The sequence below is a fragment of the Salmo salar genome, chromosome ssa19 (assembly GCF_905237065.1).
Source record: "Salmo salar chromosome ssa19, Ssal_v3.1, whole genome shotgun sequence".
NCBI classification, from domain to species: domain Eukaryota; kingdom Metazoa; phylum Chordata; class Actinopteri; order Salmoniformes; family Salmonidae; genus Salmo; species Salmo salar.
This window is the reverse complement of record NC_059460.1, coordinates 3,926,709-3,943,837: the sequence shown is the minus strand read 5'-3', so window position 1 is coordinate 3,943,837 and position 17,129 is coordinate 3,926,709. Positions and strand designations below refer to the sequence as shown.

Genomic DNA, 17,129 nt, shown 5'->3' with positions numbered 1-17,129 from the left:
AATGACCCTTGTTTTGGAGGGAATTCCTTAAGGATTGGATTGTTTTGACTGGTCGAGACCGGCGAAGGGTTTTGGTTGAGCTAATCAGGCGGATTGAGGGAGTTTGCATCTGTCTAACGATGTTACTACTATAGGTGGCTCCCTCCTTTGCCATCTGTCTGATATTTTCATTTTTTAATACATTGATATCTTGCACAATATGTTTGTTTGGTGCTACTGTTTTCAGAGTAAGAGAGTTCGACTCAAAGTATATTTCCACAAAGTGTGTGTGTGTGTGTGTGTGTGTGTGTGTGTGTGTGTGTGTGTGTGTGTGTGTGTGTGTGTGTGCCAATATCACTATCTTTATCACTGTGTATTTAGGTTGATATTTTCAACCTACACCCTCCTCTCTTTCTTCCTATGTCAAATAACTGTGATTCAATTCAGGCATACTGAATTTGCTTGACCACATATGCAAATAGTAGGCATATGGCCAAAGCAATGTCTATGTCTACATAAACTATATGGACATATATTTTTTTCCATAAAGCTCTTGTTAAAACTCTGTTGTTCTGTGTATGTGTTTCAGAGATCCCAGTGGTGAACCCTACAGCCATGGTCAGCAGCAGCACAGAGGAACCGCCAGGTCAGCTACTCCCCCAGCCTCATTTCACACCTGACACCTGTGTAGGAGAGAAAAAAAAACTTTTTAAGATTTCTGGCATCCCTTTCTAACTGTGTTTCTATTTTTGATGTTCCATGACTGCTCTTTATCCAAGTGAGATGTTCCATTGTCTTAAAACCTGGGGGGGGGGTTGAGTGTTGGCGACCAACAGTTTGGGTCGATTATCCCCCCTCCCGTTTTTTAACGCTTTTGCCTCGTGGAATCGCAGCACGGTGATTCATCACAGGCTTTAACGACATAACTCAATGCTGCAGCGACCACAGATATACCTCCCACAACTACATCAACCCCTCCTTAGCTTTCACAGTTGGTTTGAGATACGGTCCACTTTGCAAGGCCCAGGGCAGAAGATATGTGCTGCTGTAACGGCTGTCTGAAGAGAGAGTGGACCATAACGCAGCGGAGTTAGTGTTCATCATATTTAATTAACCTGTTATGGCTAGGGGGCAGTATTTTCACGGCTGGATAAAAAAACCTACCCGATTTAATCTGGTTACTACTCCTGCCCAGTAACTAGAATATGCATATAATTATTGGCTTTGGATAGAAAACACTCCAAAGTTTCTAAAACTGTTTGAATGGTGTCTGTGAGTATAACAGAACTCAAATGGCAGGTCAAAACCTGAGAGATTCAGGAAGTGGCCTGTCTGACCATTTCTTGAACTTCTTTTCCATCTCTATCTTTTACAAAGGATCTCTGCTCTAACGTGACACTTCCTACGTCTTCCACGGGCGCTCAGAGCCCGGGAAAAAACAGAATGTCGTCATCCCAGCCCCAGGCTGAAACACATTATCGCCTTTCTCAAGTGGCCGATCAAGGGACTGTGGGCTTATGCGCGTGCCCTGGCCGCCCCCGTCTTTGTGATTTTCCTCTGTTTGCCGAAAAGGAGATTCCCAGTCGGAATATTATCGCTTTTTTACGAGATAAATTGCATAAAAATTGATTTTAAACAGCGGTTGTCATGCTTCGAAGTACGGTAATGGAATATTTAGAATTTTTTGTCACGAATTGCGCCATGCGCTCGACCCTGATTTACCATTTCGGATAGTGTCTGGGACGCACGAACAAAACGCCGCTATTCGGATATAACGATGGATTATTTTGGACCAAACCAACATTTGTTATTGAAGTAGCAGTCCTGGGAGTGCATTCTGACGAAGACAACAAAAGGTAATCGAACTTTTATAATAGTAAATCTGATATTGGTGAAGGCTAAACTTGCCGGGTGTCTAAATAGCTAGCCCGTGATGGCTGGGCTATGTACTTAGAATATTGCAAAATGTGCTTTCACCAAAAAGCTATTTTAAAATCGGACATATCGAGTGCATAGAGGAGTTCTGTATCTATAATTCTTAAAATAATTGTTATGGTTTTTGTGAACGTTTATCGTGAGTAATTTAGTAAATTGTTAGCAAATTCCCCGGAAGTTTGCGGGGGGTATGCTAGTTCTGAACGTCACATGCTAATGTAAAAAGCTGTTTTTTGATATAAATATGAACTTGATTGAACAAAACATGCATGTATTGTATAACATAATGTCCTAGGTGTGTCATCTGATGAAGATCATCAAAGGCTAGTGCTGCATTTAGCTGTCTTCTGGGTTTTTGTGACATTATATGCTAGCTTGAAAAATGGGTGTCTGATTATTTCTGGCTTGGTACTCTGCTGACATAATCTAATGTTTTGCTTTCGCTGCAAAGCCTTTTTGAAATCGGACAGTGTGGTTAGATAAAGGAGAGTCTTGTCTTTAAAATGCTGTGAAATAGTCATATGTTTGAAAAATGGAAGTTTTTGTATTTTTGAGGAATTCGTAATTCGCGCCACGCCTATCATTGGATATTGGAGCAGGTGTTCCGCTAGCGGAACGTCTTTAACCTCTATGGGCTAGGTGGGACGCAGGCGTCCCCCCCGTGGTGCACTCCATCAACAGCAGGTGCATTTCAAGAGCGGCAAATTTGAATCCAAATAAATGTCAAAATTCAAATTTTTCAAACATACAACTATTTTACACCCTTTGAAAGATAAACATCTCCTTAATCTAACCACGTTTTACGATTTCAAAAAGGTTTTACGGCGAAAGCATAAATTTAGAGTATGTTAGGACAGTACATTTACAAGAGTTGTGTGTAATGTTTTGTCAATTCAAAGACAGGGTCACCAAAACCATAAAACCAGCTAAAATGATGCACTAACCTTTTACAATCTCCATCAGATGACACTCCTAGGACATTATGTTAGACAATGCATGCATTTTTAGTTCTATCAAGTTCATATTTATATCCAAAAACAGCGTTTTACTATGGCATTGATGTTGAGGAAATCGTTTCCCTCCAATAACCGGCAGTCAAGTCAGCATCACAAATTAAATAATTAACATTAGAAAACATTGGTAAAATATTATATTGTCATTTAAAGAATTATAGATTTACATCTCTTGAACGCAATCAACTTGCCAGATTTAAAAATAACCTTACTGGGAAATCACACTTTGCAATAATCTGAGCACTGCGCCCAGAAAAATACGCGTTGCGATACAGACTAGTCGTCATGTTGGGGAGATCTAAAATCTAAAATACTATGTAAATAATCCATTACCTTTGATTCTCTTCATCAGATGTCACTTCCAGGTATCACAGGTCCATAACGAATGTAGTTTTGTTCAAAAAAGCTCATCATTTATGTCCAAAAATCTCCGTCTTGTTAGCACATGATCTAAGCCCGCCGGACTTCACTTCATGAACGAGGGGAAAAAATATATTTACGTTCATTCAAACATGTCAAACGTTGTATAGCATACATCATTAGGGCCTTTTTTAACCAGAACATGAATAAAATTCAAGGCGGACGAATGCAAAATCTTTTAAAACGTATTGGAACGAGGGTACCCAGCATGACCTAGCGCGCCAGGTGTCTAATGGGCCATCATCGTTCCATGGCTCTTGTTCGGTCAGATCTCCCTCCAGAAGACTCAAAACACTTTGTAAAGGCTGGTGACATCTAGTGGAAGCAATAGGAAGTGCCAAAATATTCCTCAGCCCCTGTGTTTTTCAATGGCATAGGTTTAAAGGTAATACAACACATCAGGTATCCACTTCCTGTCAGAATCTGTCTCAGGGTTTTGCCTGCCAAATGAGTTCTGTTATACTCACAGACACCATTCAAACAGTTTTAGAAACTTTAGGGTGTTTTCTATCCATATATAATAAGTATATGCATATTCTAGTTACTGGGTAGGATTAGTAACCAGATTAAATCGGGTACATTTTTTTATCCAGCCGTGCAAATACTGCCCCCTAGCCCCAACAGGTTAAAAGCCAGGGAGCAGGTTGAACCTTCCTTTTCTACTTGACTGGCCGGTTGAACTGCTCTCCCACATCACTAAGTGTGTTTTCTCTCCACTCCAATAGTTCGACATTCAACAGATTTATTCAGCTTTCCCCATGACAGATTCAGTGTGACCTACTTCATCAATTCATTCAGTGCGCCCCTTCCACAACCCACGCACCCACCCACGCACTCATACCAAATCCTCTCTCTCTCTCTCACTTACACACTTTAACACATTAACCCAGGTTTGTTTAACTGTGGTTTATTGAAAGCTGATGTGAGTGAGAGGTATAGGCACTAGGCAGCTGCTCTGGCCTCTCTCTCTGCTTGTCGCTAATAAAAGGTCCATCACTTTGATATATGGGCCAAGCTTCCCTGACATTTTTACTGGTTCCTCGGCCTCCTCTCTCGTCCTCCTCCCCCTCCTTCTCCTGCCCTAGTCTGCTCCGGCTCTCTCCAAACCCTCAGCAAAAGGAGCGTATGCGACCTACCCAGAAACCGTTTCTTGGGCCATATTCCTGCAAGCAATCACTTTTATTTAGTTTGGTTTGGAGGGCAAGACCGCTTCCCTTTACAACATCTGAATGTTTTCACTTTGAAGGCAGCTAGAGAGGGAGACCAGGGAGTTCGCCGATACCCGGGCTCAGTGTCTTTGCAATTTTACGCTGGCTGCAAATGCAAACTGGTGTTTTCTGGACTTTTGAGTGTGTCCCTTTCAAAAGCCTGAATAAAATTAGATCAGACACCAAGCTCCCTGGCTTGCTCACTAGAAGACAAGTCAGGTCAGCAACTCTGTCCCTCTGTGACCTTTTAAACCAAACCATATATTAACGTACACCATCCTTTTATAATCACAAACTGTAGGCAAAACTAGTACTGTAGAGGTGGTTTAATGAACATGGTTGACACTTTGTCCTTTTGTCACAACTCCCACTGCAGTGACATTAAAGCCAATAGGCAATTTTAATGGTCATGTGTTTTCTAATGTCCTATATAGATCACTATGGGTTCAATTTAATCAAATCCGTACTGCAGTATGTATGCAGTCGATCAACTCTGTTAACTGCAAAAGTTTTTCAACCTCTCTAGTTTACACATCTATGACGCAACACCCACTAAACATGGTCAAGTCCCAGAGAAACACATCGACCACAGGGCAGCTTCTTCCTCCTTATACATACAGCAGTCAGCTTTGTGGTCTCTTTCTGGTCGTGGTCTCACAGCCATCCAACCATGACCACTTCCACTGCACGCTGTCTATTCTCTGGGCCCCACAAAGGCAGGAAGACATTTCAAACGGAACACTTTCCCCCCTCTGTAATATTTCACCGGCCGCGACTCCCCCACCGGTTATTGCAGGGGCTTACATGTGATTTGTCTAAGGTCGTATTTTACTCCAACTAACCTGACCAAACCTAACATTTCCTCTATCCAGGCGCCTGTCTCAGAACCCCGGCACATGTGGTGTGTGTGTGCGTGTGCGCATGCGGCCGTTTGTGTGCATGCCTGTATGTGTGTGGGTGCATTTGGCTGTGTGTGTGTGTGTGTGTGTGTGTGTGTGTGTGTGTGTTCCTGTGTGTGTGGGTGCATGCGGCCGTGTGTGTGTGTGTGTGCTTGTGTGTATGTTTGTGTCTCTTGGTGTGTATGAGTGTGTGCTACGTGTGTGTGATATGTGCATTTAATTGAAAACACTCTTGGTGTGTATGTGTGTGTGCTACGTGCGTGTGATATGTGCATTTAATTGAAAACACTCTTGGTGTGTATGTGTGTGTGTGTGCTACGTGCGTGTGATATGTACATTTAATTGAAAACACTCTTGGTGTGTGTTTCCAGTGTGCAAAAGCCTGCTGCGTGTAATGATTCCTAATGTGTATTACAACTTCTAATGTGAAACTGCCTTAAGTGTGTAATAGTTCTGAGAATGTAACCATGTCACCATCTTCACTTTTTTATCATCTCCAGTGTGTAACTACTGTCTGGTTATGTGCGTAATAGTCCCAATATGTGTCACTGTCCTGTTTTGTGTGTAAGTGTGTAACTAGATGTGAGACTGGACTTCCAGATGTGAGACTGCCTTTTAGTGGGTGTGTAAAAGGTACTCTTTCTTTTATCAGCAGATTGTGAGTCATATTGCAAACCAGTGAAAGGGAATCTGAAGATCAACATGAAGAAATACTGCAAGAAAGACTATGGTGAGTGATTGAACAGACGAATACAGCCTATTTATTTTTCAAACATGATTGGTGAATATGGTGAAAAAAGAAGGTAGCCATACTGGATCAGTGAATTATAACATTGAATTACCAACCCAGCACTCCAAAACATGATTGTTAGTAGCTATATGTTATTATGATATTATATTATGTTATTCTTTTTTGTTGAATAGTATTTTCAATTAGTTTTAAATTTTTGTTAGTACTGTACCTGCATCAGTTGTAATGGTTGGTTTGTCTGTGTGTCTCGTCAGCGGTGCAAGTCAACGTGCTGGACATGGAGACGGTGGGCGACTGGGCCAAGTTCTCTGTCAACGTGGTGTCTGTCTACAAGAGCCGTGGCGAGCCACTCAAACGGGGCGACAACGTCCTGTGGATCCACATGAAGGACCTGGCTTGCAAGTGTCCAAAAATCCAGATGAGCAAGCGCTTCCTGGTTATGGGCACTAGCCAGACCAGGCCCGGGGGTTCTGGGCCTGGGGGACCCAGAGCTGGACCAGGGGCCGTAGGGGTCACTGCGGGAGCAGAGCGAATAGGGCTCCTGGCCGATAAGAACAGCCTGGTCATCCAATGGAGAGACATTTGGACACGGCGCCTCCGGAAGTTCCAGCGCAAAGAGAAGAACGGCAAGTGCAGCAAAGCATGATGGGAGAGAGAGCAGCACATCCCATCCAACACCACCCCCCACCCATACTCCTACCCCCCCATGACCCCTTCCTAGCTCTCAGCTAGTTCACAAACACGACCCCACCCCCGACCCCCTAAAAACCCTGAACCGGGGGTTTGCACATTACAGAGACTGCATGCATTTTGCCTGTTTAAGGACCACTTTGTGTATATTGTATAACTATTTAATTTTTATTTTCTGTTTTAATCATGGGACTCTTTTATCTATTGGTCTGCCTTAAAAAGGGACCATTAAAAAGGGTACGAAATGACAACGACAGCAAAAATGTCCACTCTCGCCCCCACTCACAACCCCCCCCTTCAGACTGCTTTAGTCTCCCCTCCGGCCACCATGTTTAAGTGTTTTGAAACTATCAAAGCTCACATTTCTGTTTTTTTTACCAGGAGTATTTATGAAGCTCAGATAATCAGAGAGAGAGAGAGACTGATTTTTTTGTGTTGTCGCAAAGTCCCCCATGCAGGCTGCAACTAATGAAAAGAAAAACAGCACAACCTCAGCTCGTTTGCCAACTCCACCACTGTTTCACTGTCTCTAAACCCCCACCTTGTTCTACGCAACTGAGATTACTGGCCTAGAGAGGCCATTTTGTCTTGTACTCTTATTCCATATGTAAGATATGTAGACATCAACTCTCTGCAGTAGCATCTCTGGACCATAACCCGCAACGGCTGCATCCTCGTCCACAGAGGATCGTCACCACAACAGGGGCCTTCTCCACCTCCAAACCTCATTTTTACCACCACTGCCATTGCAGTATATATATAACTTCAGACAGAGGCACCTGCTAGACTCTAGTCTACATGCTACAGCTGTTGACAATGACCCCACCGCTCACTCACTGGTTCTACAGATCCAGTCATAGGCAGACAGTGACACTGCTTAGAGACTGACTAACTCTAAACCTATACTTCTACCGACCCACTGTCTCACTATCTAAGTGAAGTCTCAGAACCCATGCCCCCCCCCCCGCCAGCCCTTGCACCATGAGCAGGAAATTGAACCATGCATCGTTATCTGACTCAAATATATATATATATATATTATCTTTTTAGAGAGAGAGAGAGAGACTCCAGCAGGGTGGAAGGTAGCCAGCTTCAGAACAGAACAATACCCAAAACTTCAGGAGGATATTGTGCATAATGTCTTCCAGTATTTGTTGATAAAAAGGTCCTGCACATGTCATTGTGTGACCAATATTGTTTATTATTTCTGTCTTTTTCTTTTTCTACCACTTTTGACGATGTGTCCCATGACGGACTAGTGATCGCTTGCCAAAAGAAGAGCTCAAAACAAAGAGTGCCATTTCACGAAGAACAGAAAAAAGGTTGGATTTAGCTCTACCTTTTCAACTGTAGCTTATTGACAAAATGATTGAGTCTGGAAACTTCTAGGCTACTTGTTTTTGTACATTTGCATGTTTGTGGTTTTGCTGGTCTGTCCGATACGAAGAAAAAAGTTACAATAAGCAGAGCAAGGAATTAACAAAATGTTAACATCACAATCCAGAGGAAACATTCTTAGTCATCTTGCCGACATACCCCTCTCTTCTTTTGCCAATAATGCATCGGGCTGTTTCTAAATTTAATCAAGAAAATTAGAAAATCAGGCCAGAAACGAAACCACAAAGGACCGTCTGTTTGCTCTTAATGCTGATGTTTGTCTTTGACCTTACTTCATTTATTTAAAAAGAGAGTACAACGTAAAGACATTGTTAAGGGGTCATTCTAGTGAGCAGTAATGTGATGCTAGCGGTTGGTTGGCTGCAGTGCTATGTTTGGTTTGTCACATTTTCAAGCCCCTCAGAAGTGTCTCTCCCTCTCTCCTTGTCAGGCCTCTGTTCCTTTCTGTTCTGTAATGTGTGTTTCTGTGTCTTAGATAAGTGACAGTAGTCAGCTGCAGTCCTTAAGTGGTGTAGGTCTTGTTTTCATTTTGAGTTTTTCACACTGAGTGTACAAACATGCATTTCCATGCAGGTGAAAGCTATGCTCCCTTATTGATGTAATTTGTTAAATACACTTCAATCAGTGTAGAAAGGTTAAAGAAGGATTTTTAAGCCTTGAGATAAGTGAAACATGGATTGTGTATGTGTGCCATTGAGGGTGAATGGGCAAGACAAAATATTTAAGTGCCTTTGAACGGGTTATGGTAGTAGGTGATAGACGCACCTGTTTACGTGTGTCAAGAACTGCAACGCTGCTGGGTTTTTCATGCTCAACAGTTTTCCGTTTGTATCAAGAACGGTCCACCACTCAAAGGACATCCAGTCAACTTCATACAACTGTGGGAAGCATTGGAGTCAAAATGGGCGAGCATCCTTGTGGAACGCTTTTGACGAATAGAGTCCATACCCCGACGAATTGAGGCTGTTCTGGGAGCAAAAGGGGGTGCAACTCAATATAAAAATGTGTTCCTAATGTTTTGTACACTCAGTGTCTATAAATGAGACGATGTCAAATGTAAAAACCACATACAGACACATGGTATGATTGTATTTCTTCTGAGATCATGTTGTTGCAGAATGTTTACTAAATATTGTCAGTCCAAAAAAACTGAATGGATTTGCAATTTGTTCACACAAATTGTGTCTGGCTAGACTAAGTTTTATGGGTAATGGTTATATACAAAAGTATGTGGACACCCCTTCAAATTAGTGGATTTGGCTATTTCAGCCACATCCAGTGCTGACAAGTGTATAAAACTGAGCACACAGCCATGCAATCTCCATAGACAAAAGGGCCTTAATGAAGAGCTTAGTGACTGTCAACGTGGCATCATGATAGGATACCACCTTTCCAACAAGTCAGTTAATCAAATTTCTGACCTACTAGAGCTGCCCCGGTCAACTGTAAGTGCTGTTATTGTGAATTGGAAACGTCTAGGAGCAACAATGGCTCAGCCGAAAGTGGTAGGCCACACATGCTCACCGAACGGGACCGCCGAGTGCGGAAGCATGTAACGGGTAAAACTTGTCTGTCCTGGGTTGCAACACTCACTACCGAGTTCCAAAGCAACGCCGGCACAAGAGCTGTTCGTTGGAAGCTTCATGAAATGGGTTTCCATGGCCGGCCGAGCAGCCGGCCATGGAAAGCCTAAGATCAAGCCTAAGATCACCATGCGGAATGCCAAGTGTCGGCTGGAGTGGTGTAAAGCTAGCCGCCATTGGACTCTGGAACAGTGGAAAAACGTTCTCTGGAGTGATGAATTACGCTTCACCAAAAGGCTGTTCGACGGACGAATCTGGGTTTGGCGGATGCCAGGAGAATGCTGCCTATTCCAATGCGTAGTGCCAACTATAAAGTTTGGTGGAATAGGAATAATGGTCTGTTTTTCATGGTTCGGGCTAGGCCCCTTAGTTCCAGTGAAGGGAAATCTTAACGCTACAATGACATTTTAGATGACTCTGTGCTTCTAACTTTGTGACAACAATTTGGGGAAGGCCTTTTCCTGTTTCAGCATGACAATGCCCCGTGCACGAAGCGATGCCCATACAGAAATGGTTTGTCAAGATGGGTGTGGAAGAACTTGACTGGCCTGCACAGAGTCCTGACCTCAACCCCATCAAACACCTTTGGGATGAATTGGAACATCGACTGCGAGCCAGGCCTAACCGCCCAACATCAGTGACCTCACTAATGCTCTTTAGCTGAATGGAAGCAAGTCCCCACAGCAATGTTCCAACATCTAGTGGAAAGCCTTTCCAGAGGAGTGGAGGCTATTATAGCAGCAAAGGGGAACTAACTCCATATTAATGCCCATGATTTTGTAATGAGATGTTTGACAAGCAGGTGTCCACATACTATTGGTCATGTAGTGTATGTATCAATGTTTGTGTCCTACAATGTTAGTTCAACATTTGTGTAGCACATAACCAAAGTGAACTAGGTTGTTTTCCATAAATGTTGGTGTAATATGTCACTGTATTTCTTAGAACAGTAACAAGGTCAGACAGAACCACTGACATTTCCAAGTAGAAGTAAAGGAATTCCCAGAGATGGAGTTTCACAAAAATGCAGAACCAAATCGTCTGATTATTCATGTATTGCCGTCCATGACAAGCTGTCAAACAGGTGGTGCTACAGTAACCACTATTTCCTAGCCTGATATATGGGGATAGCATTGGCAGGTTTGATGGATGTCCAGAATCCCTCTCAGACTCAACCCATAACTAACCTGCTTCCTCATAGGGTTATACTGCACTGTCTACAGTGCCTAGCTGCTCAAGTATGAACTTCAACACTTCATAATATAGCCTGGTCCCTGATCCGTTTGTGCTGTCTTGTCAACTCCTATGGTCATTTGCCATAGGAGTTGGCAAGACCCCACCAACAGATCTGGGACCAGGCTATAAATCATATTCAGCATTGCAAAAATCACTACACTCAGTCTCCATTTTCTTCCTCTTTGAACTGTGCCACCCTGAATATTGGACTAGAGATAATGTAACAATCTTCATTAAACCCTGGCGATGTTTCGAAATTGAAACGTACCCTTTGTGAAGCCATTTTGCAGTCTTCATAGGGTGAGTCACCCCGTTGTTTTACGTTAACAAGCCCAACATCTTGGTATTGGAACCGGGGTCATAACTCGTGCTCTTTGTTTTCCTTCAGCAGTATTTATAATGTCCACAGGTAGGTGTGTGTGTGTGATAGTGAAAGAAAGTGAGGGTGTGTGTGAGAGCTTGAAGGGAGAGTGAGAGAAAGTGTGTTTGGGAATGAATGTGTTTGTTAAATACCTTAGTACCTTAAAAACAATGAGATATACACACAAATGGAAAGTGAGGAAAAGTGAGGGTGTGTGTGAGAGCTTGAAGGGATGTGTTTTGGGATGAATGTTAATACTAAAGTGAGGAAAGTGGAAAGTGAGTTAAGGTTAAACAGGTTGAAGGAGAGCGTTTGCCCATTGAGTATAATATGTAAATATATACTGAACTGCCAATACTTTTTCTGTCATTGTCTTTGTAAAGCCAATTCTTGACCTAACAAGCCAGAGAGGCAAACTAAATGGTTATACATGCAACATTTAGGTACATATCCAAGCCCAAAATGTTTGTGACCACAACAGTAGACCTACTGCCACCAGGTGTTATTTAAGCAATAAGGCATTAGGGGGTGTGGTATATGGCCCATATACCACGGCTAAGGGCTGTTTTTAGCACGACACAACGCGGGGTACCTGGATACAGCCCTTAGCCGTGGTATATTGGCCATATACCACAAACCTCCCAAGGTGCCTTGTTGCTATTATAAACTGGTTACCAATGTAATTACAGCAGTACAAAGAAATGTTATGTCATACCCGTGGTATACGGTCTGGTATACCACGGCTGTCAGCCAATCAGAACCACCCAGTTTATAAGACTACTTACGAAATATGTGAAATCTTGCTCAAAAAGCAGGGTCATTCAGTGAAATGCTGCCTCCCCCTTCCTCCTCATGACATTCTGGCCACAGAGTTACAGTATGGTGCACTACTCACACAGACATTGTCCACCTGCCTTGGGGTGTTGCCTTCCGCCCCATGCACCCTCCTTTCATCACTTCTGTTATTATGAAGTCTTCCTTATACATTTTCCTCTGATGCAGTGACCACTGACTTTAAATAGTAAATGACAAATAAATGATTAGTTAATTAAATATTTATATTGTCTGTCTTTGTTTGTGCAGCAGAGGTAAATGCAATGTTGTCATCTCAGCCCAGACCCAACAGTCTGTGTGTGTGTGCGTTCCCGTGTGTGCTGCATGTGCTCTTATACTGATGACTTCTGATTTTGGGTGCTGTACGGGGCTGACCCTGAGGGTGAGAGTCTGCGCCTGCATCCTGCTCTGGTGTTTTTACTCACAATGTAGAAAGAAGGGTCAGACTACAGAAAGTGGGAAGACTAGGAGGGATGTAGGAGGGATGTAGTCGGGAGAGGCTGGGTGGCTCCCCATCCAATGCACAACTAGAGCTGAAGCTTTGAAAATAAACAGTGGCAGCACCCCCTCCCCGTCACCTCCATCTCAGTCCAGACCGCCCCAGCTACACCTCACCTGGGCCATGGCAGGAAACTCCCCAATCCTCCCCCAGCCTCCTCTCCTCTCTCCACCCTCTAACCAAACAAGCCACCTCCATCATTTCGGTTAATTACAAGAAAGCAGTAATTTATCATCAGTCTCTCTCCCTGGACCAGAAATATGGCCGGATCTGAGACGAAGACCGACAGAGGTTGTGACGGTCTGGCACACTGCAGCACATCTCCATCTGTGACAGAAGTGTCAATCCCACCTTACCCTGTGGCCTAGCCTATCAGCCTCCAGTCCCTATTACTCGCAGAATGAACGGTTGGACTGGAACTCTTCTTCTAAAGTTCCAGTCCAACAGAGAAGTTGGACTGGAACTCTTCTTCTAGGGTATGAGGACCCCACTCCCCTCTCTTGCCGCTTTCCCAGGGGTTGGCAGACTGGCTAGACTTGGATTCGGGCTCAGCACTTCGCCACCTCCATAGGGGTGACAAATGACGTGCTGAAACCTTGCTCCGCCATACAGGAAGTACTTGCCTGACGTGACATCTCAGACACGCGCCATCGGGCCCTGGTTGGCCTCTCTGTCTACTGGCAGGCCAGACAGACTGATTGAAAACAGAGGCTGGGCTGAAGGCAAGGGCCAGGGAGCTCTGCTGTCACTCTCACGGGGAGACTGGGGTGTCTATCAAAAACACCCCCATAAAATACAGTACCCAAAACCCATTGATTGATAGAAACTAACTTGGCTCCTAAAAGACAGTCCCCTCCCCTTTTTTTTTTAACAGAAACTGTTTTATATTTAGACATTATCCAGAAGCAACCCTTAATAGAGATGGTAATAGTCCGCGGTTTATTAATTGTTTAGTACTAGTGAATAAGCATTCAATAATGGGTTCTCCTAAATACATCACTAATATCACTTGTAACACATGACTCCAGCCATGTCAATCTTACCTCATCCCTCAGCTCTGGCATGGCTTCTTGAGGCCGGACCTTTGGGATACTCATAGCCTCTGATTGGGGGTCTTCGACCAATAGCTCCCGGGGTCCAAACCGCTGCCCTCGACAGCTACAGTATGTGTTGACATCAGGGCCGTACCATTTCACCTGGCTTACCTTGGCAAACGCTCCCACAAGATGATTGAACATATGGCTGTTACTCCTCCCCTCAGTGTTATGTAATGGTAAGAATATGGGAGTCATTATGATTTGGGGGGCTCAGCCCTGCGTGGGTGGTAGGTTACATGGAGAGTTATGGAGGTGATAGAAAAACATGAGATTTTTTCAGGATCTTGCTTCTTTTTTTATTTTGCTCTCCGTTCATGATGTCTTGTTAATTGGTTGCTCACGATGTTAGAAGCTTTGTGATCTATGTCTGTAAATAAAAAGCACTCCTTTTAATTATGCTAATTCGATTTCTACGGGGGCACAGACATCGACTCTAGGGTTAAAGTCACCATTGGCCTCATGGTGAAATCCCTGAGCGGTTTCCTTCCTCCCCAGCCACTGAGTTAGGAAGGACGCATGTATCTTTGTAGTGACTGGGTGTATTGGTACACCATCCAAAGTGTAATTAATAACTTCATAATGCTCAATGGGATATTCAATGTCTGCTTTTGAATCTACCAATAGGTGCCCTTCTTTCGAGCAATTGGAAAACTTCCCTGTCTTTGTGGTTGAATCTGTGTTTAAATTCACTGCTCGACTGAGGGACCTTACAGATAATTGTATGTGTGGGGTACATAGATGAGGTAGCCATTCAAAAATCATGTTAAATATTGTTATTGCTATTAGTCCATGCAACTTATTATGTGACTTGTTAAGTACATTTTTTTCTCCTGAACTTATATAGGCTTGTCATAAGAAAGGGGTTGAATACTTATTGACTCAAGACATTTAAGCTTTTCATTTTTAATTAATTTGTCAAATTTGACATTATGAGCTATTGTGTGTAGGCCAGTGACACAAAATCTAAATTTAATCAATTTTAAATTCTGGCTATAACACAACAAAATGGGAAAAAAGTTAAGGGGTGTGAATACTTTCTGAAGGCACATGCATGCATGTATGTCTTGAATTATTTTAGCTGGTCACCTAATATTAGCCCCCTGGAAACCACAGAAATGTGGTGAGAAGTCTATATGGACCAAAGTCATAAATATTCAGTGTCTCTCCTCTCTCTCTCTCTCTCTCATCTCTTCCTTCTTTCCTGAGTAAAAACAGCTGTTGTCCATTGAAGACACCCTGGTTCTCTCTGAACTGACAACATGCGTGACGATGACCACACCTCTGTTCACACATCTGTCCTCCTTCAAAATTTCCATCTTTCCATTTTAAAAACCTTGAAAAACATTCTACGCATTTTTATCTCAGAGGCACCCCTTCAACCCTGTTATCCCTCGCAGGTGAACCAACCCTGTCCTTACAGGCTTACGTGCCATACTAATAACGTCAATACTCTAAGTAAATTTTTCATACACAACTGAACAATGTTTGTCGCATGAAGGTGACTCAGTACATAGCTTGACTCTGTGTTCCTTTGTTGAGTTCATTTATTGTAGAAAAAAATCTTATTGGTCTATTTATTGAGTGACTGAATGTGAGGAGAAATGTGAGTCATTTAATACTGGTGTGGTCCTGTGAGGGCTTTGATAAGAGCATTGTGTTCGAGTGGCTGGCTCCATCCTAGTCCGGTCCTCAGCTTTGTGTTTGATTGGGTACTGGTATGGGTTTTCCTCTTTAACGCCTGTAGCATTATGTTTGTGTGTGTGTGTGTGTGTGTGTGTGTGTGTGTGTGTGTGTGTGTGTGTGTGTGTGTGTGTGTGTGTGTGTGTGTGTGTGTGTGTGTGTGTGTGAGCTGTGTGTGAATGCATGTGTGTGTGAATAATCACCAGCAGTGGAAATAAAATGCCAACACTACTGGACTAACAAACTGTCTGACTAACCTTTTCAGGAACTTTAATATCCCTTGGCATTGGGTTGCAGCAGCATATAATTTCATCTTCTTTATCCTGTGCCAAACATTTATTCAATGAGACTAAATTATTAACGTTATGTGCTGGCTGTATGATTGCATCAACCTAGCTAGCTAATGTTTGCTAGCTAGCTATCTAGCTAGGCTACTAAAGATAACGTTAGTTTTGTTGGCTATAGATTGGATCATTCTAGATCATTTTAGAGGACGACTGAACTGCTTTAATTAACTGCTTTTATTAACACCTTGTTTTCCATGAAAATGTGTTGGCTCTCTCATGAAGCAGGCAAAAGGGCAGGCAGGAGACGAGCTTCAGCAAAGAGAGAAACCGAGTGCAGAGTCAAACAAGGAGCTGCTGGTGCAACCAAACTTTAGTAGATGAGAGGCTTGGTTGATGAGGCTCTGTAGGCTGTAGTTAGGAGACCACAGTGACTGACAAGTGAATCCACCTGTCACAGTGAGCAGGTACTATGTCAACTTGTCCAATAAGAAAAACCTGCTTTTTTACCCGTTGCAAAACGTTTTTTCATACATTTTTCTATGACCTGAACTAATTGATATATCTGGTAAATGTGTTCAGTGCTCCTGCTTTGAAAGAGGTATGGTGGCGCCACACCAGATTGAAAAGTACTGGTGCAAATGCTCTCACCACACATTTTCCAGCGGCTCTGCCATGCGCTGTGCTTTCCCCACGGCGAAATAATCAACACTCAGTAACACCATAGGAGGTTATTGCTTAGGTAGGCCTATTGTTACAATATTTAAAATAATCTATCAGCATGTAGCCTGTAGAATAAATTCAGTAAGTCAATGAACAAGTGTTTCTATCCAATCACTTATTTTACCTGTTTAGCCAATAGTGGTTTCAGCTTTATTGTTATAGAAACGATTTAGACCTATATGACCTTTTTTAACCGTTGGAGCACAGTTTCTATGTTCTTAACTAATAAGAAAATGTCAAATGTATTGAATATATTATAGGAAAAGTGTGTTTATCTGCATCAGTAAGCTAAGTGATTGAAACGCATCAGAAATGTATTGGAAATTTCAGGAAAACATCAGGGAAGCTCATCAGTTAGCCTATATAGGCCTAATTATCTGTGTAGAGAAGAGCTGCATTGCTTTTATTTGCTAGACTAACATGAGCACTCCCGTCAATTTAGTTAACATTTCACAGCCTAATTGTAACCAAATATCCAAACAGAGATTCAATGAAAAAAAATCTGAAGTTGATTTATCAAACTGAGCTCCAATGGTTGT

General features: G+C 42.8%; 1 protein-coding gene across 3 annotated transcripts in view; it reads left to right on the top strand.

Moving 5' to 3' along the window:
• The window catches only part of LOC106578325 (netrin-3), a 104,062-nt gene extending 95,968 nt beyond the window's left edge, over positions 1-8,094 (top strand). For 2 of the 3 annotated variants that reach the window (XM_014157011.2, XM_014157012.2), the window contains exons 5-7: positions 569-625; positions 6,107-6,184; positions 6,460-8,094. In XM_014157011.2, coding sequence (XP_014012486.2) covers positions 569-625; positions 6,107-6,184; positions 6,460-6,851 — 527 coding nt within the window. In that variant the 3' untranslated portion in view covers positions 6,852-8,094. The remainder of the gene's footprint in view (positions 1-568; positions 626-6,106; positions 6,185-6,459) is intronic. The other variant, XM_014157016.2, reaches the window with a different exon arrangement.
• The last annotated feature ends 9,035 nt before the right edge of the window (positions 8,095-17,129 follow it).